Below are 24591 nucleotides of genomic sequence, written 5' to 3' on the forward strand. Positions count from 1 at the left end.
TAAATTAAATATTTTTAAATATAATTTGAATGAAAAAGTATTTTTAAAATTCATTAAAATATCGAGATATTCAAAGAATTTTTTTCCAATTTCTATAAATATAGGTCACATATAACTTGTATTTATATAATACAATTTTAAAAACTGAAGTATATTGATTTTATAAAATTATATTAATTAAAAAAAAGTTAATTGGAAAAATTGTATAAAAATAAAAAATTTAAATAAGTTGGCAAAAATAACTGTAGATGGCGATGTTGTCGTGTCGATCTATAACCTGAAGAATCGACGACACTTGTTTTGTGACTACACATATGTGTATATCGCGCGCAGAATATCAATTATTTTTTACAAAAAAAAATTGTGTTTACCTGTGCAAAGGTAAGCAATTTTTATTTAGTTCGTATTGCAGTGATCATCAGTAAGACTTTTTTGCAATAATAGAAATAATAAATCACTCTCGTGAAAATAACGGTTTGTATATTTTTGCGTTTGACACTTGTTCTATTTCTCTCTCTATCACTCTCTTGTAAAATGGCCAGTGTTGTCAAGGTGTCTCAAATTTCTTTCCAACTATGTATACATAGGTATTCTTATCTTTTCAATAAAAATTAGAACATCAAATTTATTGTATTAAAAGTGTCAAATTTGTACAGTTGTTAATTTAAGGTTAGGGTTAAAAAACCAAAATGTTTCCTTGAAAAGAAATGTCATTTCTATTAACAGAAAATTAGACACACAAGTTAAGCAAAATTTTTGATTATTTTATTTAGTATACAATTAATATTATTAATTTATCTGAATTGTCTTTTGAATATAAGATGAATTTATGGAAAAGGATAAAATGACAAAGCCTTGTTTATGCGAAAGCGGTCAGGGGCTCTTCTGTTATTATTATTATTATTATTCTCAGTTTTTTTTTATTTGTAATTTTTCGTGAACATTTTTAATTTTTCTTGTCGAATATTAATTTGATATTTATTTTAATTATAAATTTTTCAATAATTGATTTATTTTTTGCAAAGTTGACATATTTTCTTACAACTTCGTGTGCTGTATACGTTTAGTGCATTCGATTTGAAACTTTGATTTCACAATAAGTTCTCATTTCGGGTGCATAATTTACGTAATCTTTGTGCTTGATCGTTACATGCATGTGTATTTTTCACTGGAAATATTGATTACAATTTTCTGGGTTATGCACGAAGAAATTCGTACAATTTAAAATTACTCTCGCTTCGTTTACTCTGGCAAGTTTCTTCATTTATCAAACTTAATTGTCATAATAATCTCTCTTAACGATAGAAGTTAACGAAGAAGAAAATTTTATTTGTAAATTTTAGTAATAATTTGTATAATAATATAATTTGAATGTTAAAATTTTCTCTTTGTGTAAAGTGGAATTAAATTAATTTATTTTTGAGGAATTTTACAAAAAAAAACTAAGCCAGACAAGATTACATTGAGATAATTATCACTTTGCCTCGGTGTATATCTTTAAATTAATTTTATCCATCAAATTTGACTAAATTCAGAAAATAATTTAATTTTTTTTTGCTAAAAGTGTTATATTTAATTTTTCACTTGACGTATTTTAAACTAAACATGTATATATCATGTAAATGATTTAATTTTTAAAAATAGATCTTTTAACTCACGTTTAAATCTACGCTTTGTCAAGTTATCTTTTACGAGCAGATGTGAGTAGGAATATAGAGGAAAATATTAAGTTTAAAAATTATATATATGGGCAAAATTATATATTTTACTGGAATAATGATTACAGTTTTGCATACTTACGCTTTTTTAAAATTTATTATTATTTTTTAAAAATCGGAGAATTCATTAATTAATTGGTTATTAATTGAAAATTAATTTAAATAGAACCTCCAAATGGCTAGTCTTCCAAATCTCCAACACTGAAATCCAAAACACTACACTAAATCATCAAAATGTGAAAACCGAAATTCAATTACCAATGAGATTTGGCTAGAAAAACACTTCTTTTTTTTCGGGGAAACGACAAACAAAAAAAAAAATTGCAAAAATGAAATTGTCACCGGTGGATTATTTTGGCTTTGCGGCAATGGACCGTCGATTCAGTGCTCCGATGTTGCCTTGGATTATCAGTGAAATCAAGAGGAGAAATAAACGCGAAAAGGTTCGTATATTATTATTAATATATGTACAAAATCATTTAACACAATTTCATGCTAATTTCATCATCTAATAAATGAAAATTGACATTAGTGATTGAAATTTTGTTCCTCTTGTTTAAAAAGAAAAAAGACGTTCTATTGCTTTCATAACAAAGCAATAATTTCACATATATACACTAAAAAATATATTTTTACAATTTAAAAATTACATTCGACACACACGAATTAAGAAAATAAACCCAAGCCATTTGTTTATTCATGAAAAGTTACATAATGAAATAAATTACACTTGCATAACTAAAAAAAAAAAAATAACAGATCACAAAATAATGAACAGTAATTTTCCCTTGAAAATTGGAAGATTTCAAAAATTCAATTTTATTCGAAAGTGTTTTCATTATTAATATAAATAATTCAATTATTTATCAAAATTAGTTGAATTTCGTAGGAAAAATTAATTTATAAAATTCTAGTTGGATTAGAAAAATTTTAATTAAATTTATATTTAAAAATAAATTAAATTTATAAATTGAAAAAAAAAATGTTTGAAGAGGGCTTTCACTAGAACAAAAAGATATTTATCTCTATAGATTTTTTATTCTGGTTGAAGTTCATTTACTGATGAGGTCCTTATGTGAAATACAAAAGATGAATATTGTAAATTGAATTCTTTCAGTCTAACAAACAATAGACTCGTAGCGTTTTTTTTTAATGTGTAAAGATTGTAGAATCGACGTCATCGCCTTTAATGGACGAAACGTTGTTATGATTAAGTTTGTGTGAGTTGCCTCGATATTGGAACCCTGCTACGAGTGTCTCTCAAGAAACTGACATAATATCGAATAAAAGGAGTGCCGCAAAATATATATAAAACATAACGGCACTTTAGTAAATCATTATACATTTTCTATATATCTTGAAATACATAGGCAAAAATTATAATTGCACTTTTTTTATACTATCTGCTCTATATATTAATAAACTAATCTCGTAAAATGTAAATTAATATCTGCTAAGGAAAAATCAGGTTTTCTGTTTTCTTTGCCAATTATAAAAAAAAAATATCACAGGATCAAAATATGTTTACTTGACAATCAATCATTAAATTTATAAAAACAGTAGTTTTTTTTTACGAAACTTGTGATTTCATTTAAAAGTTTTACATTATTATTATTTATCATCGACAAAAATCTGATAAAAAATTTATTCAGTTCTTTAACAATATTCACGTAAATGTTAAGAACCGTATGAATAACTGAAATATTTGAACTTCTGTTGTTGACGATAAAATTTCAATAGTGTTTGTCTTTTTTTTTTTTTAATCAGCTGAATAAATTTTCTAACCGTAATGATCAGACTGAATTAATATATAGAGAAAAAGAAAATTACACTTTTTTTATTAGACGTTTCATGTTGAAAATTCTTTTTTGTCACAATCGATAAAAATACTTATTCCGTTTCTTTTATAATTTTAAATTCAATACTTTATGTATTTCTAGGTATTAGCAAACATACGGATTAACATATTAAACTTTAAAAATTGAAAATTAACTAAATTACAGAAATTAAAATTTAAAAAAATTTAAAAATATAGTTTTTAAATTAAAACAATAATACAACAACTTTTTTTCAGGTAACATTGTAAGGGTTGGAGGGGGTTGAATTAATTAATTTTTAATATAATGAGAAAAATATAGTAATTTCAATAAATGGGAAAATTAAAAAAATGATTGCTTGAGAAAAAACATTTTTTTTCTTTAATCATTTTTCTAATGTTAGTCTTTAGCTACAATAGAGCAATTAGATTATATAATTCGCGAGTATAATAACCTCACAATAAATATGGAGAGTACACATGCGTTCCCGAGTGAACAGAGATTCAGGTATTTTATGCAGGAAATTCCAAGCTAGGTCGTGTATATATTCACAATGTCCTTCAGAAATCCAGAAAGAAAACGGATGTCACCTTATATATATGTATATATGTATTGAATATATTTCGAAACCATATATTATTATTATTATTGACAATATAACAAAATTGTTTTTTCATTCTTGGTATTTTTTTCTCATCAATTAATTAAGGGAATATTTATATAATTACACTCTTTATGTGCGGACCATTTTTTAAAATGTATCTCCTGGGAATTAAAATATGAAGATTGTATTCCATTTTTAATGTAAAGAAATTAATTATAATTCTCCAGTTGGGAATTATATATTATCAAAAGTTTAATTTTTTTTTTTTAACTTTTAATTAATTGAAATGCATAATATATATATTGTGATATTCAGTATATCTTTCTGAACGACTTCTTATTCTTGGCAAAAGTTCATTTTATTTTTCGTGCGTGATAGAAAGAGAGGTAATAAATTTAAATGCCTGAAAAGGCCTCTTATACAGTTATAATACTTACTGATTGCAAACCCACATTCGATAAATTTTCTTTTATTTTCCTCTTCTGTGAAACGAATCTTTTGTTTCGTTAAAAAAAAACCGCATTAATAACATTGATGCGGTTTTAATTAAAATTTATTGCTAAAAATTGTTTTTTTATTTCTATTTTATTCAACATTTTTTTTTTTTTTTTTAATGAAATTGTGAACGTATAAATTTTTTCAAGGAATTTGAAATGAAAAAAAAGAGCCTGGACAAAAAGGAGTAGAGTAATAAAAAAAATTGTATTTTTACAATCACCTCTGATTTCTCCTCTAACTTTTCTCTAGGTAAAGACATTGACATTATTTTTGAAGTATTACTGACGCTTTTTTTTCTTCTATACTAATTCAGGTTAACCTTCTACTGGCTTCGGGTTTTATTTCGGCGTACGTTGCCAACAAAGAGGAACCGTTGTTCAGGCATAATTTAAACAACACCTTGAAACCCCAATTGGTACCGCAAAGTGCACAGGATTCAAAAGGTGGCAGTTTTCTTTATACTTTAAAAGGCGATGATGGACTTTATTATTGTCATCTCTTCAAGACTAAAGATTCGCAAACGGTGAGTGAATTTTTTTTCGATATTTATTTATTAATAAAATATTTATTTTCACGATTTTTCATAATTTGAAAAAAAGATCATCACCTAACTTTGACATTGGCAAAGAAATTTAAAAGTTTTTCTTCACTTAATACAAAAGGCGAGGTACTTAACGATAAATGATAATTGACAGCAAATACTTTTTTGTTTTGTTTTGTTTATATATAAATGAGAGACTTGAAAAACGAGAAATTCTAGCTTGGTAATGATAACGTAATCACTTATTCAATTGGAACCTTTCATTTCCTGAATTGATAATATCAAATCAATAAAACTTTATTCGGATTATTTTCTTTTTGTTGGACACAAAAAAAATTATATCTATTCCACTTAACTGAACATCGACCTTTAAGTTTCATTTCTTTAAGGACACTCAAATAATTTTGATACTTGGATACACTTATTTTCACAGCAGTATTCAATAAAGTTCTATTAATTTTATTTCAGTAAATTATTAACAATTTAATGTTTATTGATTAAATTCATTAAATTAAAATTTCAAATGTTAAATTTAGAAGTTTATAAAGAATTGCAAATTAATTTTTTTTAAATTAGTTAAAAAAGTTAAATTGGTAAAATTATTAATCAATTAAAAAATATAATTCACGATTAAAAAATTGTCTTCTATATACCAATGCGTGCACTGATCGATTTACAATATTCTTCACTCGACATTTGACGTACAACTGGGTTGCCTCATACGATGAGATGTGATTTTGTAATCGATTAATTTGTTCACTGTTAATTATAAAGGTGAAAAAGCAAAAGTATTTTTTTTTCCTTATCAGAAAAGAAATAAGTTTATGATCATAAACTTCAAAAGGTTATTATTATTTAAATCTTTGTCGTTGAATTTTTTTTTTTTTGTATCCGAGTCTCTTGACTTATATTCCCAGAAAAAGATGAACAACAATATTTTTTGTTTACACATTTAATCATTGTATTATAAATTTTATTTGCTTGAATGGTTGGTAAACAATTGAACAATTTTTTTTTATTTAAACATTAAAATTTTTTGTTTTATAAACTTTATATGTCTTTATAAAACGAATTTTTTTGTCATTAGCATTTTTCTACTCTTGCTTACAAAGCTTTTTTGTTTTATTATTTTCAATTTGTTTCCTTTGATACTTAATTTTATAATTTTTTATTATTTGCTAAATGACTATTTTTTATTATCATTATTATTTTTATTATATTTGGGTGAGTTGTTTTGTATTCACAGAAAAAGCAATAAATTTCAAATTTTATTCACGAGAGACACAATGTGTTGTGTATTTTACATGTAAAATATATCAACATTTGAATTTCATAAAAGTAAAATTTAAATTATATTTTTGAAAATATAAATTTAAAATGTGCTTGTTGATATAAAATTGAATTAATTAGACATTAAAATTTTTTCGTAAAATATACATACCTTAGAAATAGTAATACATATTGTAAAGAAAAAAAAAATGTCAAGGAAAAAGAAATGCAATAACTAAATTATATCTTTTTGATGTCCGTGAATGAAGTCCACTCACGCAGCTGGCTCAAGATATTTTCAGATGTCTTTGCCAGACAGTTTGGCAACAACAAAGTCAATTTCCTTGTACTAAAGATGACTACGAATTTTCTCATACAACAATTTTTTTTTTTTATTATCAATCATTTTAACAAAATTTTAAATTCTCTTTGCCAAAGGAGAATTTTGTTTTTGAATTTATTATTAGTTTATTAAATATAATATTTTACGTGTTAATTCTTTTTTTTGTAATTTATTATTATATTAAGTAAATATAATATATAATATATAATATATAATAATAATAATAATAATAAAAATGCTAATAATTATTTAATAATCAACAAGATAGGACAGTAAAAAATTCTTTAAGTTATTTTAAGAGAAATAGAATTGTTTCTTATTCTAAAATTGAAATTTCTTTGTTTATTTATCATATACCTTTGTAAGTGTAAATATTTACATGCTCGTATATATAGGAAATAATCGAGTTATTTGGTAAATGAAAAAAAAATCTCATACGCTATCACTGCACCTTTGAAAGTAATTTATTATTTGCTTTTCATGAAATAGGATTTTGTTATCAGAAATATTATTGTTTATTACGTAATATAATTGGAGATACATTGTTTATATTGTAACAGAACTCGCGTGATGATAACCAGTGTCACGTTTTACACTTTTTATCTCACATATTGTTATTATAACTTAAAGAATTCTTTACACCGAATAGATTCAATTCTCATTTTGTTTAACACGTCAAACTTGCAAAATAAGAAAATTTTATTTTACAAAGAAATTTATTTTTAAAAAATTACACTTTTAGTTTTATTTCTCAATTTTTTTTTTTGTTTTTGATAATTTAATTATCTAAAAAATGAATCTAAATGATAAATTTATACAATTTTTTGAAATAATTGGTCACATTATTAATTTTGGCAGATTCACACCCCAGATACAGTGAACGATATAAAATTTGAGATTTCTTAATACAGAACATCTCATACAGTTAGTTTCTGCAAGATATAATAAAAATAGAGTAAGAATTAAAATAGATATTCCAAAAAAAGAAGGCGAGGTACTTATTAGCTTTCTTTTTATAAATTAAATAGAACAGTGAGAGAGTTAGAGTAATCTATATTTATTTTTTATTTTACCAATGATCTTTGGCAAGATTGAATTAGGCTATTGAATATATTTAAAATTCTTTTACGAATTTCCTTTCGATGCATTTCATGGAGATATAGTGCACGTGTGGTCCTCAAAATAGAGACACGTGAAGCACACACTGACCACGCGTGAATCTAATGATCCACCGCTACTTCATCATCATCATCATCAAAATCATCTTCTTATATCTTGATTCATAAAAAAGACATTTTCTTCAAAAAAAAATTTCCAATTTTTTCCACTAAAATTTTATCAAAATGAGATTCTGAATTTTTTAAAATAATTTAATTCGTGACATTTTTTTTTCTGTTATCGTTGTTTCGTAATAAGAAAAAAAGAATGTCACGCACATTCTTTTTTTGTTTAAAGCAAAATTTGATAAATACAATAAAAAAATTTTTATTTCTATTCATGAAATTCAGGTTTTATAGAAATATTTATTTTATGGAAATATAGTTTAATTGATACTCAGATAAATATTGGTTGTCTATTGTCAAAATGTCATTTTCAATCTGACGAATGTAGATTTGTTAATTTAAAAGGCAGCATCCGCTATTCCAGAAAGTGTTTGAATGTCATCGATTTAATAACACAGAACTTCATTTAACTGACACATTCATAAAGGAAATTCTATTGGGATTTACAAATCACTTTTATTTAATCGTATTTTACACGCCTACAAAAACATTTTGCAACTGCGCGTTGTATTTTCTATTTCAAATAACAACAACAACAATAATAATAATAATAATAATATAAATTCGAATTTATTTATTTATTGAACAAATAGAAATTTCTATTTTTTGATATATATTCGCAATATTTTATCCAATTTTATGTGAATGTAAATAAATATTTGTTTACTGAAATATTTATTTTCCTAAATAATAATAAGAGAAATCTTTTAGTATCAATTTTTATCTCCCAACTTTTCTTCATAATTAGTTCAACCTTTTTCTCTTCATATTACTTACAAGTGGTTGTTTAATAGAATTTGGCTGATTGCCAAATAACTGGATCTGATCATTTGCTTACGTAATGTCTTTACGTGCGTGTATTGTAACTTTATAAATTTATTTTAGAAATTCCATTTTTCTTTGTGTCAATCACCTCAAAATCATTTCGAAAATTTTTTACTTCAGGAAATTATGATAATTTATTTTTAAAAATTAAATAATTAATTGTGATTTTTGTTTCAGAAAAATTTTTTCTACGTAATTTTTATAAGGATTTTGGTTGAATGAAAAAAAATAATAATAAACTATTCGTGAGGAAACGAATTTTTTTTTGAAAATAATTTTTCAGTCTAATGAAAAGAATGATTAAACGTTGCAATCGTTCAATTCAATTTTTTTTTCATATACCAATGATTATATTATTTCCTGCATTGGTTTAACGCATCTCCAAGTCAATACTTTACTCTTTGACGATTGCATGTTCACACATACATTATGCAGACAAGTATGTAATATGTAATAAACGTCATCAACTTGAAGTCTCTCATCTGACTCGATTGTCATACCTTGAAGGTGGCCAATCAAGAAAAGTTGTCTTGTATATTGTGTGTGGTGTATATCTCGATGAGTTTATTCTGTCAGTATATAGATATACACCACGAATGGAATATTGCTGTTGACCGTTTGACGAACTATTATTAAATTTGTCCTCAACATTTGGCTTTTTGCTCTCTTACTCGCACAACGTGTTCTCATTTATTATTATTAATTAAAAAAAAAACATCTAACAAATTAAATAGTGATTTTTTTGTTTATTTATTCACTATACTGGAAAAAAGGATAATATTTTTTCTTCAAATTGTTATTTTGTGCTCTGTGATAGGTGATAATTAATTGATTTGATATTTAGTGAGTGTATAAACACGGATTTCTTGGTAGAAGATTTTGGATTATCACAAGATTCCCTTGATGATCGAGGGGTGAGTTTTTTGATTTCGAAAATTAATTTTTTTCCAATTTTTCTTGTCATTATCATTTTTCTGGATTTCCAAGTTTTGAAGAGGCGTATAGGACAAATTTAAATAATATATACTCGGACACATAATATGAAAGTGGGACGCATTTAATGACCATGAATGAGTCGTGTAAACAATGAGAAACGAGGTTTAAGTCCTGATTTCATTTTTTCTTTTATCCTTTTGATAATGATCATCAGAAATAATTTAAAAATACAAAATGGATTTTTTTTTCTTTTTTGCAAATCTGGGGAGCATAAGAAAAAAAAGTGAATTCTTCTTTTCTGTGAAGGTCATATGTCTCTCTCTTTTTTTTTATTATATAAGGATCTTTTCTATGAAAGACACAGGACAACGAATTGTTTTCCTGATGGACATTTATTGTTACGTAAAGATAACTATACCTGGCTTATTCGCACTTAATACGCGATACGCATAGTTTATTTTTGGAAGGCAATGAAGCGTCGAACGGAGTTGATTGTTTAGCTGACTGATGCACGTTGCAAAACTTCTGTCTGATGTTTACTAACGATATTATACATCGATATTCGGTGTTGTGCTGCATAAAGTGCAAGTTATTTAAAAATTCAGACATAGTCGTTGTTTTTTTTTTTTCATTTCAATTTCACAATAGAAAGTCTCCCACGGCCAATATCCTCATTTTCATAAAATTTAAAAAATTAGAATTCACCTGCGACGTACTTTAAAAACTAATGCTCACAATATTAAATTATACTAATTTTTTTTTATTATAGTAATTGATTAATTAATATAAAAAATATTTTCTAAACGTTGTAATCAATTTTTTTTTCTCAATACTGTTTAAAATTCAGTAATAATTTATTATTATTTCCACGTTTCTTCTCGAAATCATAAAATACTTTACGAAAAAATTAAAAATAATTAAATTCTTTTTGTGACAGATGATAATAAATTAAAATTGAAAAAAAAAATTGATGATAATTTTTTAACTAAAGAACAATTTTTTTCTGACTGTATATTTAGAAGTGTGTGTGTGTGTATGCAATATTGTTGATTTCTTGGTAGAAAAACTTACGTCTTTACATTCAATTTGTGCACTTGACTTTTTTGCCCCACACTTTGATAGATATGATCAAAAAATTATAGGAAAATATTGCAGTTCGTATATCAGTCACTGTAACACAACGTGTTCACTAAAGTATCATTTTAATCAATCAATTATTTGTAGTTTTCTTTATTTCACGTTAATTTTGTTTGGCCCGTTAATTAACAAATATACGTAAGTTGTTTGAATTTATTCATTTACGATTCATTTATTATTCAATATAAGTTTAAAAGCATTCGTTAATTTTTTTTCCCCCTTTTTTATATTTTGCTCAAATAATAATAAATATAAAATAGGAGTTTTTTTTAAAAAACGTGATAAACTTAAAATTAAACTGTAAAATAAGTTTTTTTTGTAAAATATATAGTATATACTTGTTTTTCAAGGATCTTGTCAAAACAAGTGCATTAAAGTGCTTACTCGAGTGGCTGACATTTAATTAAGTTAGAATTTTGAAAGTTATCTACGTCGATAAGCTTTTCCACCTGAATTCCCACAATGTAAATAAATATCTTTCTTAACGTTTTGAACGTTTAGAAAATCGAGATATGTTACAAAATATCGAAAAATTAATTTTTTCAGACAATTTTTCTTTATTGTAAATTTAGAAAAAATAAATGTGGTAATTTTTTTACATATCAGCGAAAAAAAAATTCTCTATTATTTCTTTAATTCACAAGAAAACTGCATATGGTTTAATTAAACTCAGTCATACTATTAATTTTCTTGACACGTCTTCAATTCACGTGGCAGTAAAAATCCATTGATGTTTAAACGATAATTGAGAGTATTTTTTCAAAAGGTCATTTAAAGAAATCACTTTACAAATGACCCACAAATTTTTTTTTCTTTATAATTGTTTCTTCTTCGTTTTCCTGCTTATAATTTGTAGTGAGGAAAATTTTTTTTTCTTCCCTCCTTAAGAGCAATCCTATGGTAATTTGCAAATTATATTAGCAATTCTAAATAATGTGAGAATGAAACTTTGTTTCGACCATTTGTGCGACTGAAAAATTAATAACTTATATCTTGCGGTTTGCAAGAGTGTCTTAAAGTTTGTTACTTTGTTTCTGACTGCTTTATAAATATGTAGAGAGAATATTGCGATAACGACAAATTTATTCAACTAGTTTGACCAGGTAGGTTGAGGTCACTAAAAAGTAGTGAAATTTCTCTACTTTCGAGACTTGTGTCTTGTGAGAGGAAAATATTTTCCCACTTTATTGTAAATATTTACAAATAATTTTAATAATTATTTTTTCACTTAATAATTAATTTACTTTTTAGTTCTTTGTTAACTAATTCTCTTTAAAAAAAAAGGAATTTCAAAAAAAAAAATTTTTTTGTAAAAATTGGAAAAAAACTACATTTTTCAAAAATGTAGTTCAATTATTTCCTCATTTTCAGTATTTCATGGAAAATAAAATTGTCTATAGTTATCTTTTTTTTTTGAAATATATTTATTGGCAATTAGTTTTTTTGCTACTTTTCTAAATGACTGTCTCAACATGATTATTGAAACTGTTTACAGAGCACGATGTATGACCTGAGTTCCTTGCTGTGAAGCTAATTGCGTCATGTTGAGCCTGCAGGTCCATTTTCTCATGAAAAACTCGTGGACTTTGAACATCCAAAGTGTTTTTCTTCTTACTTGCTAGCTTGACTGTCAGTTGATGAACAGACTGTGATGAACATTCAGTTTTAATATAGGAGCGCGACCCTCTAACTCGCCGTCCAAGAATCTATTCGCATCGAGAAGAAGACGGCAAAACGCCAATGTATTAAATGTTAGTCAGTGCTTGAACGTTCATCGATGCAGGGACCTTCTTCTTCTTCTTCTTTTGACTCAATTAAAACGAGTCACTTCTTTTTTTAATTTTAAAAAACAAATCGAAATGATTCAGTGTAATTCACAAATTTCGTTAGACAAGTGCTCTACTTTCGTGACATTTTCAAAAAGCAAATTCTCCTAAAATTTGAAAATCATTTTCAAAATTTAAAATTATTGAGGGGAAAAAATATTTCTTCAAAATAGATTTGGGATTTTTTGTTTTGTCAAGGGAATTTTATTATGATTAATGTGAATGGATTATTGTGATATTTGTGGGTGCAGGTGTTTTTTTTTTGTTATTGTGCGCAGGATATGATTAAGTTATTAAATTGAAATCATGATTACGATACCAATCACCGCATCTAGTCCATACGTGACTGTCACCTCATACAGCGACGCGAGCGCTCTTAGCAAAAAACCATCGGTAAGGGTCATGAACGTCTTGATTACCTGGAATATTACTTTGATATACTTGACAGGCGTAAAAACTATATAATTACAATCGTTTCATATATAATTCCGTGTTTTAAAATCTATTCATTTTTTGATGACTCTTGTTTTATCAATATTTTTTTTTCCTTTTCCGTTATCATGATATAGCTTTTTTCTTAATCTAACTTTGAATATTGTCTTTTAATTTCTGTGTCAAATAAGATAGAGCGATTGCATTCGAATATGTTTTTAATGTTTGAATTTTATCAAAATAGACAAATTTGTTTTTATGACATCATCAATGGAAGCTAAAAATTTTACTTAATTTTATCAATTTCTTCTTTATTTATTGAAAGGAAACTTTTTTCTTTTTCATTGTGTTTAATTTAGTTTCTTCGTAAATTTTTTCTCTTTTCTTATATTCGAAATTGTTTCTCTGGCAATTAATTGAAAAATGAAATTTGCAACTTGAAACGCTTAATCGATATTGACATATACACGATAGGTAAATGAATTTATGGCTGATGATGCCTTTGTATTTCCCTGTATTGTGGGTAATGAACGATAAAGCAGACTAACGTCGATCTAAATTTACAGGGTAAGCCAATCGCTGAAGAATTCTAATCCTCTGCCAGCCCTCATTGTGTGGCCGTGTTCGTGTTAGCTAACAAAATGAAACAATGAGCCAAATGCAACAATTTTACACTTCTCTTTTGTAGTTTCTTTTTTGTTAATTATTCCAGTGAAATCCAATTCATCATTACTATAGTCAAATTATTTAATTTTTTTTTCAAAATTAATTACATACTTTATTAGAAACAGTACATTAATTTTCATAATTAAGTTTATTTTAATTTAATTTTCGTTTACAATTATTTTTCAATTTATTTATAATTAAAATTTTTTTTTTATTTAAAACTAAAATATTTTTTTGTTTAGTCTTAAATACTTTAAGCAAAATTGGCAAAGATTTTTAAAACGTATTAAAAGATGTAAAATACGGGATATAATATTTTAAAATAATCATTATCCGTTTTAGAAACACGACATTTGAGCAAAAAATTGATACTTTTTTCATAACAAAAAAAAAAGAAAAAAATTCTATGTCTTTGGCTATCAGTAATAGAGATCATATTTGAATTTAATTTAACATGTAAATTATTCGAATAATAAGAGAATCTTAAAGAACACACTTTAAAAGAAATAATCGATAAAAAATATAACTCGTATCGTGAGCACTTGACGTGTTTATGAATATTGAATCAACGTCACGATACAAAAGGATAATTTATATAGAGGTCCTACGTTTTTATTTCTTCTTTTTATTTCAACTTTTTTTCACTAAAGAAATTATTAATTTTACTAATTATTTTTTGAATTTTCAAAAAATTGAATAGATATTTCTAATTAAAATTTTCTTTTTAAATTAAGTATTTTGGATTGTAAATAAATACTTTAATTTAAAACATTTTTCGATTTTATGGCTGGCGGAAAGTCTTCTTCTTATTCTTCTTTTTTTTCCTTTAATGATTTGTATCTTTCCAAGAATGTTTCGTTGGCTTTTTATTGTGTGAAAATAATACATTCTCGTTATTTCTGTCTTGGTGGATAAATTTCAAGTTCAAGGTAGAATTTGAAATAGTTTATATAAAAATTATTGTTAAATAATTTTTAAAGGACTTTTTTTCTTCTATTTTCTTCTGTGAAATTTTTTTAAAGATTTTCGTCACTTTTTTCCGATTTTAATTCAAATTGGCCTGTGGAAAATAAATATTTGTAAAGAATATAAATTTCATTTATTTATTTTATATCAAAAGCTCTGGTGTCTGTATTTTTATAATTATAAATTCGCGGAGTCATTGACCGGAAGATTGGTAAATTTTCAAAGATTTGCTTTTATGGAGCGATAACAAAATTATTGGTTTTCAGACAGCAAGTAGGACAATAACAGTTTTCTATTGACATTAACCAGATCACTTGATGTATATATATATTTAAAATATAACTATATTTTTTTTCTTTTAAACAATTAGAATTAAATTGAAATTTTTTTTATCTGAAACAAGAGATTTATAATTTCTTTTTTGTTTTAGGAATATTTTTTTGAAAGAAAAATTTTATATTCTTTTTAATAAAAAAAAAAATCTTGAATTTTTATTCTATTCTCAACATAGTTTAACATCTACTTTAATATCGATCAAACTTGACTGTTCAATTGTCCAGGTCAATTTATAAATTGAAGCGATACTATTTTGCTTAAATAAATTTCTCGCTCGAGTTGTCCTATCTTGTCCTTCATATTACAATGCATTCCCATAAATAAAAATTGAATTAATTGAGAAAATGTACAATGAGAAAACATTTAAAAAAAGATCTAAATTTGTTTATATGAAAGTCGAAAATATTCAGTAAAATTGATTGAAAAATATAAAACCAATTCAACGACTTTTTACTGATTCTTTTATTCAACTTTCTCATTTCTCTCTTTTTTTTGAATATGTATATGAGAATTTGATCTTTCGCATATACGATTTGCGTCATTATCTCAGTGTTTCTTACTAAAATTCATTATGTTTATACCCTCGTTGAAAAGAGATTCTATTCTATACTATACCTTCTGTCCGAAGGTCTTGCGCGTTTTATTTTTATCATCATGTTTACGTTGAAAATTTATGACTTTTGAAAATCAAAGGACTGCGGAATAGAGAAATAATTGATTTATCTTTATGAGAGGAGGACTGATTTATTTTTAGAATAGGATCATTAATGGAAATTAGATACATATATATAAAAAAAAGAATCCTTGTTATTTTTCTGTTTTCTTCAATTGATTGTTTTTGAAATGACTAACAAATTTGTTTTACCATTTTTCAAATAACTTGATAAATGTGAAAGAAGAGCATCCACATAATAGATAAAATATATATATAATGATAAAGCTTGACTCATAATTGGATAAAGGAAGCCCCTCTTTACTATTTGCTTTCTGTATCTGAAACGCGCGGTCTGGACTCTTTTTCCCCCTCTTCAAAAATACTTCCTCAAACAATATATAATCAAATGTCAATACTCAAATTTTTTTTAATAAAAATCCATTTTTATTTTTGAAAAAAATATTCAGATTTAAAAATTTTTTAATTTCAAATTGATAATTTTATACTTTTAATTTAGATTAAAAAATTTTATTGACAATTTTTAAGGGGAGAAAAAAAATTTTATTTACGTTGAACATTTTCCTGAAAGATTTAATTAAAGAAAATCGTTTTTATAAAGCAACAGGTGCGTTAGATGTATCAAATTCACCAGATGTAATGTTTTCTACTTTCCAAATATGTGCTATACAATTATGCAAAAAAAGAGCTAATGTAACAACGGCACATAAGTGTTTGTTTAGATCGAAAGAAATGACGCACGACCTAGAAAAAAAAGTCCTTTTGAATATAATAACTCTGTCCAATTAGAAACCTCACCTTAAGCTGAGAAAAGGCTCATTAGTGCCTCTCTTCTCGTTTTATATTGTCAGAATAAAAAAAGAAAATAATTATAACATAAAAATTTTCCAACGTCTTGTAGATGAGAAAAAAGAAATATAGAGAATTAGGTTTATTTTTCTTATTAAAAATTAAAATAGGAAAAATAAATAATAATAATAATTAATGTAAATATTTTGCATATAAAAAATAATAAGGAATTTTTTTTTTGTAATTCAGGTTCAGGAACTTTTCAATGCAATGAAGGAGCAATCATCGACAAGATATGAGAGAGAAAAAGAAGTTCCTCAAAGGTCCTACAGCAGTGCTGCGACTTTGACAAGTATAGGTGCCGACATATCGCCAAGTTCATCACACTTTTTCGAGGTACTTTTAAAAAAATATTTTTACTTCCATTTGATTGAAACTTTATTTTTTTTTTGAATTTTGTTTGAATTTATGTCGAATAAATGAAATTTTTTTTATTTTACAGGTTCTATATTTGGGAAAAATTAAATTGAATCATGGGAAATTGCCTCATGGAAAATTACCTCACTCGATAGTCTCTCAAACATTTATCGACGATGCTCTGATTAAATTACGCGTACGTGGACTCGAAAAATCGAAATCATCTGCAAGTAATTTGCTAGCTCAATGCCAACAGCTCAAAAATCAAACGAGTACTTCCGATCTTTTATCAAATATTAGAAGAGATAGTGTGGTAAGAAAAATTTTATTTATTTACTATTAATTAATTTTGCAAAACGGAAAATTAGAGTAATAGAAAAAAATTATAAATGAAAAATTGATTTTGTTTTCGTAAATTAAAATTGTTATCTCTTTAACCGCAGGATTCCAGTGCTAGTGAATTAGGAAGTACAGACAATGTATCGGGAAATAATTTATTATCTCCCACGACGTCTATTAGTCCATTGGGAACTGCCAAAGTGCTTGGTGGCTCCGTAGAAACTCTTCCAGTAAGAAACAATAGTTTAGCAGAGAGTGATGAACAGGAAAGTAAACAGGTGCCAAAGAAGACTACTACCAGTATACAAATACCAGAAACAATGAGAAATCGTGCAGCTTCCACTGGTAGTGTTCTAACTCCTAGAAGAGACTCTTGTACTGATGGAAGTGACGAGCACAATCGCACCATGTTATTCCAAGTATGTAATTAAGAATTCCTTTTTTTTTTACAAAAAAGAAATTTGCAATTATAAAAATGTAATTATTAATTTTAAGAAAATATTTATTTTGTTCATATAATTTGTCAAATTAAAGAATTCCAATTAGTCAAATTGAATATTACATTTTTTTAAGTGATTATATTAGAAAAAGTATTTTAGAATTTTTTAAAAAATATATTTTTATTAAAAATTTTAGGTAGGTCGACAGGATTTGCGTCTTATTAGTCCAGACCGAAAACAAGTCTTGTTGCACAAGCAATTAAAAAATGTAGCAACTTGCGTTCAAGGAATCGCAAATCCAGAACATTTTGGTTTTATATGCAGAGATCCTGGAGCCGAATGTTTCGTTGCTTATGTTTTTAAGTGCCAATCTGAATCTGTCGCTGATGATCTAGTCGGAGGTAAATTAGTTTTTTTTTTTTTTTTTCATTTTAAGTAATTTTTTTTACAACTTTTTTGTAATTGAATTTTTTGTTTATAACAAATGTAAATTTTAATTAACTCTTTTTAAATGAAAATTTGTTTTTTTTTTTGCAAAAAGATCAGTAATGAAAAAAAAAACGTTTCAGCTATTTCACAAGCTTTCATCGCTGGTTACGATGGCAACCGGAAGGAGAGACACGCAGTTTTTTCATGCGAACATTGTCCCATGGTCTGGTATAAGAAATTAGCTCAAGAAATTGAAGGTAAATTCTTTTGTTTTCCTTTGCTTTAATTTGTAAAACAGTTTTTAGAATATTAGAAAAAAAGAATATTTTTTTCTATCTTTTTTGTATAATGTAGTAAATAATTTAGTAATTTTTAAAAAATAATTTTTCCGTAATTATAAATTGTGATCTTCTTTTTCATATTGCAGGTCAAAATGAGAGAAAAACACAAAGTATCATTTTCTCTAGAATGGAAATGTTGTCAGAAGAAGAGCACGAGATAATAGTGACTAAATTCAAAGGCTCTGAAGCTGGTGGCTCTGGAGCTGGCTCGAGTATCCGTGAACAAAATAGTTTTTTAATGGCACTCCTTCGCGCACATTGTGAATCAAAACAGTCTAGACATGTTCACGACACGGCTGAAAATAGGTGAGTGACGCGAAATTTATTATTTTTTACAATAAATTATTTAAACATTAAATAATAATAATAATAAAAAATTGAATATTGTAAAGATTTCAAATAATAAATAATAATATTCTGTTAAGATTAAAAAAAAGAAAAGGTTTGAAAAAAATTTTATTCATGCGTTTTATTTTCTATTTCAGGAGTGAATTTTTAAATCAATATCTCAGTGTCGGTGTAGGAAGTACAATATTTATGAAAGCGAAACGTTCCTTGACAAATAGTTTTGATAATTTAATGAAAAGAAAAGGCTCAAGAGACGACTTTTCTTTACCGGTTCAAGTTCGAGAGTCGAATCAGTTAAATTCAGCGATGCATAAAGCCGGCAGTCAAAGTCCTGTGAACTTAGGATCGCAAACAATCTCTGAGGTTTCAACCGAGTCTGAAAGACCAAGATCGCTTCGAGTTTCTCCCGAGCAACAATTGACTGTAAACACAGGTCCAAAAAGTCCCATGATGGATATGTAAGTTTCTTTCAGTGTTTTTTTTTTAATCTACTTATTAGAAAATAAAATTTTCTTTTCTTATTTAATTATTTTACATAAGTCATGTTTTTTTTTAAATATAATTATCGATTAGAATTTATAGTAATTATTTTGTTTACAGCTTTTTGAAAGTAGGAAACTCGCCAAAAATGTCACCAACTGAACAAGAAGAAGCTAGTAGATTACAAGCAAGTGGTTCATGGAGGCAAGCTATTCTTAATCGTGTTGTAACGCCGGCGAAAGATAAAGATAAAGAAATTGACAAGTCAGGAATAAGTGTTATTAAAAGTCAACAATTAAATGTTCGTAAACGAACTAAAGAAGAATTACGTGAACTTTGGAAGAAGGCAATTAATCAACAGAGAATACTCATTCGAATGGAGAAGGAAAATGCAAGATTGCGTGGTAAATTATTTTGTAAATATTTGAAGAAATTTGCTTTTCTGTCGAATTTTCTTAAGTTTCAATCTTTTGTTTTTTAGTTCATCAAGAGGAGGCAACAGTTAAGAGGATTAAACTTGATTATGATGAACTTAGCAGTTGTGCACGCGAGTTGGTTGAAGTTTGGGATCTCTTGGTTAGCAAGGAGTCGAGAATTTCGACAAAGTGTGATAATCAAATGTTGCTTCAAGCTATTAAACAAGGTAAACTTGTTATAAATTTTCATGGAGATTTTTATTTTAAAAAAAATTAAAATGATTTCAGAGATTGAAAAAAAAATTCTTAGTTATTTATGATGAAACATTTTATTCAGGTGTTCCGAGGGGAAAACGCGGTGAAGTGTGGCACTTTTTGGCGGAACAATTTTGTCTGAAGCAGCCACCAATTGATACTCGTGATTTTCCAAATTACAACATGCCCTATGAACTTCTTTTGAAACAATTGACATCGCAGCAACATGCAATTTTAATTGATTTGGGACGTACTTTTCCCAATCATCCTTACTTCAGTTCACCCCTTGGACCAGGTCAGTTGGGACTTTTTAATTTATTGAAAGCTTATTCTCTACTCGATCACGAGGTGGGATATTGTCAGGGTTTGAGCTTCGTCGCAGGAGTTCTTCTTCTTCATATGGCTGAGGATCAAGCATTCTTTCTCTTGCGACATCTCATGTTTCGACGTGGTTTAAGAAAACTTTATCTTCCCGATATGGCGGCTTTACAATTACATTTATATCAATTGTCACGATTACTTCACGATCGATTGCCGGCAATTTATAATCATTTCGATAAACATGAAGTATCACCAACATTATATGCAGCTCCCTGGCTTTTAACATTGTTCGCCAGTCAATTTCCCCTTGGTTTTGTAACTCGTGTATTCGATTTACTATTCCTTGAGTCGTCGGAAGTGATATTTCGCGTGGCATTGGCATTACTCGAAGATCATCAAGATCAACTACTTTGTTGTGATAGTTTCGAGGAAATAATGGAATATTTAAAAGTAAAAATGCCAGCTGTCGATAAAGCCGTATTGGATCGTGTTATGAAACGTGTTTTTTATCCGGATATGGAAATTGGTAAACAACTCAATGAATATCGTGTTGAATATCAAGTATTACAAGAGGAAATGCTTTCGGTGAAGCCACAAATTGAAAATATGGAAAAACTCGAAATGATAAATAAACAATTGACACAACAAAATTTGAATCTCAGTAGTCAACTTGAAATTGCAATGAATAATTTTCAACGTATTGAAAATACACGTAGTATTAATCAATCGTCATTTCATAAACTTGAGGCACAAAATCGTAGTTTAGAAGTGACAGTTGCAACATTAGGTGGTTTTATTCAACAACTCGTTGATACACGCACCGATATTGATATTCCCGGTGATGTGAGACGAATAGTTGCACAATTGAGTGTCGCGGAAAAAAGACGTAATAATGGCGCGAGAACTTTTCCCCTAAAAGTTCTTGAGGATAATAATAATAAGTTTGGAATGGTGAAAAGTAATTCGACTGGCAAGGAAACACAAAAGTTTCTTCGTGGAGGAATTGAGACGCCATATCCATTGAAATCGGCGTTAAGTCAACCAAACTTGGGAAGTCGATTGGAGAAAATGTCATCATTTTTTGCCAATTCTCATAGTCAAATTGAGCAGAAGAGAGCCGAAATTGCTGCACTTAGAAATGAAAGTGGTTGCGATGATCGTAATAGCTTTAGTAGTAATGATGAAAATGATCCAAAATCAGTGAATATTGATATTCAAATTACTGATACTGTTGGCTCAACCACTGACACCATCACAACAACAACAAATAATAATTTAAAAATTGAATCAATGGCATTGGAAAAATCAATTTCATTGCCATTGTCAAATGCAAAAATTAAATTGAAACCATCAAAATCGGCCTTTGAATTGGGTTCAGTTAAGAAAGTTCCCACAACAAAATTAGAGGACACAACAGAAGAATCATTATCAAATTTGACTGGTACAATACATCCTTTAGATACTTGTAGTGACGTTAATTTTAAATATGGCGGCACAACAAAATTAAAATCAATTAAACCCGTGAGGCTCCCGGGACAAAATAATATTCAAAATGAAACATTAAATAAAGACATTCAAAATCAAAATCCCGAAATATTAAGTAGATAGCAATTGCTTCTACTTACAATATTAAAACGAAATTTGGCCTGATTCATTAATGAAGGACAATTTCTAATATAGTTTCTATATATGCATTGTATAGTTTTTTGCCTAAACTGTCAATTAAAAATTATTTCTATTTACAAATTGATTGTCATCGAAAATTTACGAGAGAAAAAAAAAGAAAGAAATATGTATATCAAAACTCCAAGCACGTGTTTCATCGACGCAGACTGACTTAATTTCTTTTTTTTTATTATTTTGATCCGCGATTTACAAAAAAAATCAACGAAAAAAAATATTTTGACCATTATTTAAGTATTAAAAATTTATTATTATCAGTTGGTTCAAATTTTTATTATAGAAATTAGACTTCGCTTTTTTACTCTTTAACAAACAAAAAATCCAGTTTCGATGACGAGATTCTAATCAATGATTCATATCTTTTTAAGTCGCGATAGCCATAAGTCAATTTTTGAAATCGACTCAACCGTTACCATGTCTTACGATTGCCAAATTTTATAAATTAATTACGCTAAATGTAGAGAGTGAAAATAGTGAAGATTACATTTAAAGTGAGGGAGATAGAAAAAAAAATTTAATTGTCATATAATTAAGGTACAGTTAAGTTGGAAAAAATCTCTGCTGAAAGTTAATGTTGAATTGATAAGATTTGTAAGGAACGAAATTAATTTATTTTATTTATTTATTTATATTATTATTATTATTCTTTATTAGTGGTTCTAGAAAAAAAGTTTATTTTCCATATTTAATTAGACTTTTTTCAATTTTCCCTAAAATTAATTAATTTATAAATTAATCAGTGAAATTGATTCTAAGTTTTTTAAAATTATTTTTTTGGAAAAATGTAAAATTTGTGTTATTTTTTTTATTAAGATTACAAGTTTACTGAATGAATTTTTTAATTTCAAAAATAAAAATTCATTGATAGAAGTTGAATTTTACATAACAGATCATGTTTCACATTTAAAAATGTGTTAAAAATCAAAGTCACTTTTTAAAATTGTATTTTGTAATTTAATTACAAATATTAACAATTTATTGTCAATTATTTAAGATTTAAGAACATTTTGTTTTTATATACGGTATATATTGTTATATATTATTTAAGTTTACTGTAATTAATTTTGTTTATTGAAAAAATATGAAGAACAATTTTTTTTAAAAGAAAAATTGATATTATTTGTTAAAATTAATTACAAAAATTTTCTAAATGAAAATTCTCTAAATTTTGTGACAAAAAAGAACGTTATTTTAAAAATAATAAAAAGACTGAAGAACTAATTTATATTAACAGTGAAATAATATTTATAAAAATATTATTTGAATCTTAATTAACCTTTGAAATCAAAAATATTTGATATTAGTTTGATATTAATGAAAAATAAAATGTACTGAACATAAAAATATAAATTTTTGTTATTTACAGTCTTAAAAACTAATTGATTGTAAAAATATACTAAAAGAAATTATCTTTCGTAAGAGATTGGCCAACTTAACTGTAAAGAAAATAAAACATACAAAGTACAGTAATGTTTAAAAAAAAATCTATAAAATTTTTTTTCCGGGGTATTTTTTGTGGGTAAACAAATTTTAATGTTGCTTATTTGTATTAATCGCATCGTTATAAAGACTGTTGGGAATTTCCAGTTTTTTGATGCGTACTTTTGTTCAGTCGATGATGCGATGCTATGCATATTTATATATAATATATATATATTTTGTAGAATATAGATTTGTACTTTCTAGCCAGTAGTTTTTAAGAATCGATTCTCGCGTCTGGAACGGTCGCCAAATAGAATTATTATATTAAAAAAAAATAATAAATAAATAAAAGAAAAATACAATGCAGCAGAGAATGTATAGTAGATAATTATTCGCAAAGTGTGTATAGTATATAGTTTAGCAATTGTGATCTCCGCTGTAAGTCTTCGATCGATGTATACGTGTAATTATATAATTAAGATGTCTGTAAATTAGTCATGAATTATAATTCGGTTTATTTAGATTCAATTTGGTGATTCAAATGCGTGTCAAGTAATATTAATTTTTTTTTTACTTGACTATTTGAATTTCCAAAAGTTTAAAAAATGTACATTTACTGAAAAAAGAGAGATAAAACGAAAGGTAAAAGGGATGTACGTTAAATAATCAATTATTATTATCTCCATAATTGTCAAATTGTCTCGAATTAAAAAAAAAAATTACGCAAAGAAGATTCATAAAGTGAATGTAGATTTGTATAAAAATGGAAAGTAAAAAATTAATTTCTAAAAAGAAGACAAAGGAATTTCTAAAGAAAAAGAAAATTCATGATTTCGAAATGAGATTTATTGTGAAAAAATTATTTCTAAGATGAGAAATAATGCTAAAAAAAATTTTGTCGCCATTGTAAAATTAGATAACAAAAAATCAACATGAGCTGTGCTGAAAGAAAAATGAAAAGTAATTTTATTCGCTTTCCTTATACTTTTCGTTTGCGAATCATTTTGTATTATTTTAGTGAGTAGATTTACCTGAAAGAGC

At 26.4% G+C, this 24591-nt stretch overlaps 1 protein-coding gene across 5 annotated transcripts; it reads left to right on the forward strand.

Annotated features, from left to right (window-relative positions):
• Nucleotides 1–260: 260 nt before the first annotated feature.
• LOC127288366 (TBC1 domain family member 4) lies at nt 261–22848 on the forward strand. 5 transcript variants are annotated; one of them, XM_051315773.1, is made up of 13 exons: nt 261–381; nt 1885–2161; nt 4951–5160; nt 16909–17055; nt 17162–17389; nt 17520–17834; nt 18052–18256; nt 18425–18541; nt 18712–18931; nt 19111–19431; nt 19574–19857; nt 19935–20096; nt 20207–22848. In XM_051315773.1, exons 2-13 carry the CDS (start codon nt 2048–2050, stop codon nt 22051–22053), a joined length of 4170 nt encoding a protein of 1389 aa, XP_051171730.1. In that variant the 5' UTR covers nt 261–381; nt 1885–2047; the 3' UTR covers nt 22054–22848. The 5 variants fall into 5 exon arrangements, with proteins under 5 accessions (XP_051171730.1, XP_051171739.1, XP_051171754.1 ...); XM_051315782.1 differs by having other exon boundaries at nt 292–474; XM_051315797.1 differs by lacking the exons at nt 261–381; nt 1885–2161; nt 4951–5160 and adding an exon at nt 9485–9812.
• Nucleotides 22849–24591: the final 1743 nt, after the last annotated feature.

The sequence above is a fragment of the Leptopilina boulardi genome, unplaced genomic scaffold, assembly GCF_019393585.1.
Source record: "Leptopilina boulardi isolate dan_hultmark-lab unplaced genomic scaffold, ZJU_Lbou_2.1 LbouV2_123, whole genome shotgun sequence".
Taxonomy (NCBI): Eukaryota; Metazoa; Arthropoda; class Insecta; order Hymenoptera; family Figitidae; genus Leptopilina; species Leptopilina boulardi.

Excerpts from the sequence above, each read along its gene's own strand:
- LOC127288366 (XM_051315773.1), top strand. The coding sequence starts at position 2,048 with ATGAAATTGTCACCGGTGGATTATTTTGGCTTTGCGGCAATGGACCGT. Across the intron at positions 2,162-4,950 it reads GGAGAAATAAACGCGAAAAG|GTTAACCTTCTACTGGCTTC; the intron begins GTTCGTATATTA and ends ATACTAATTCAG. Across the intron at positions 18,932-19,110 it reads CACGACACGGCTGAAAATAG|GAGTGAATTTTTAAATCAAT; the intron begins GTGAGTGACGCG and ends TTTCTATTTCAG.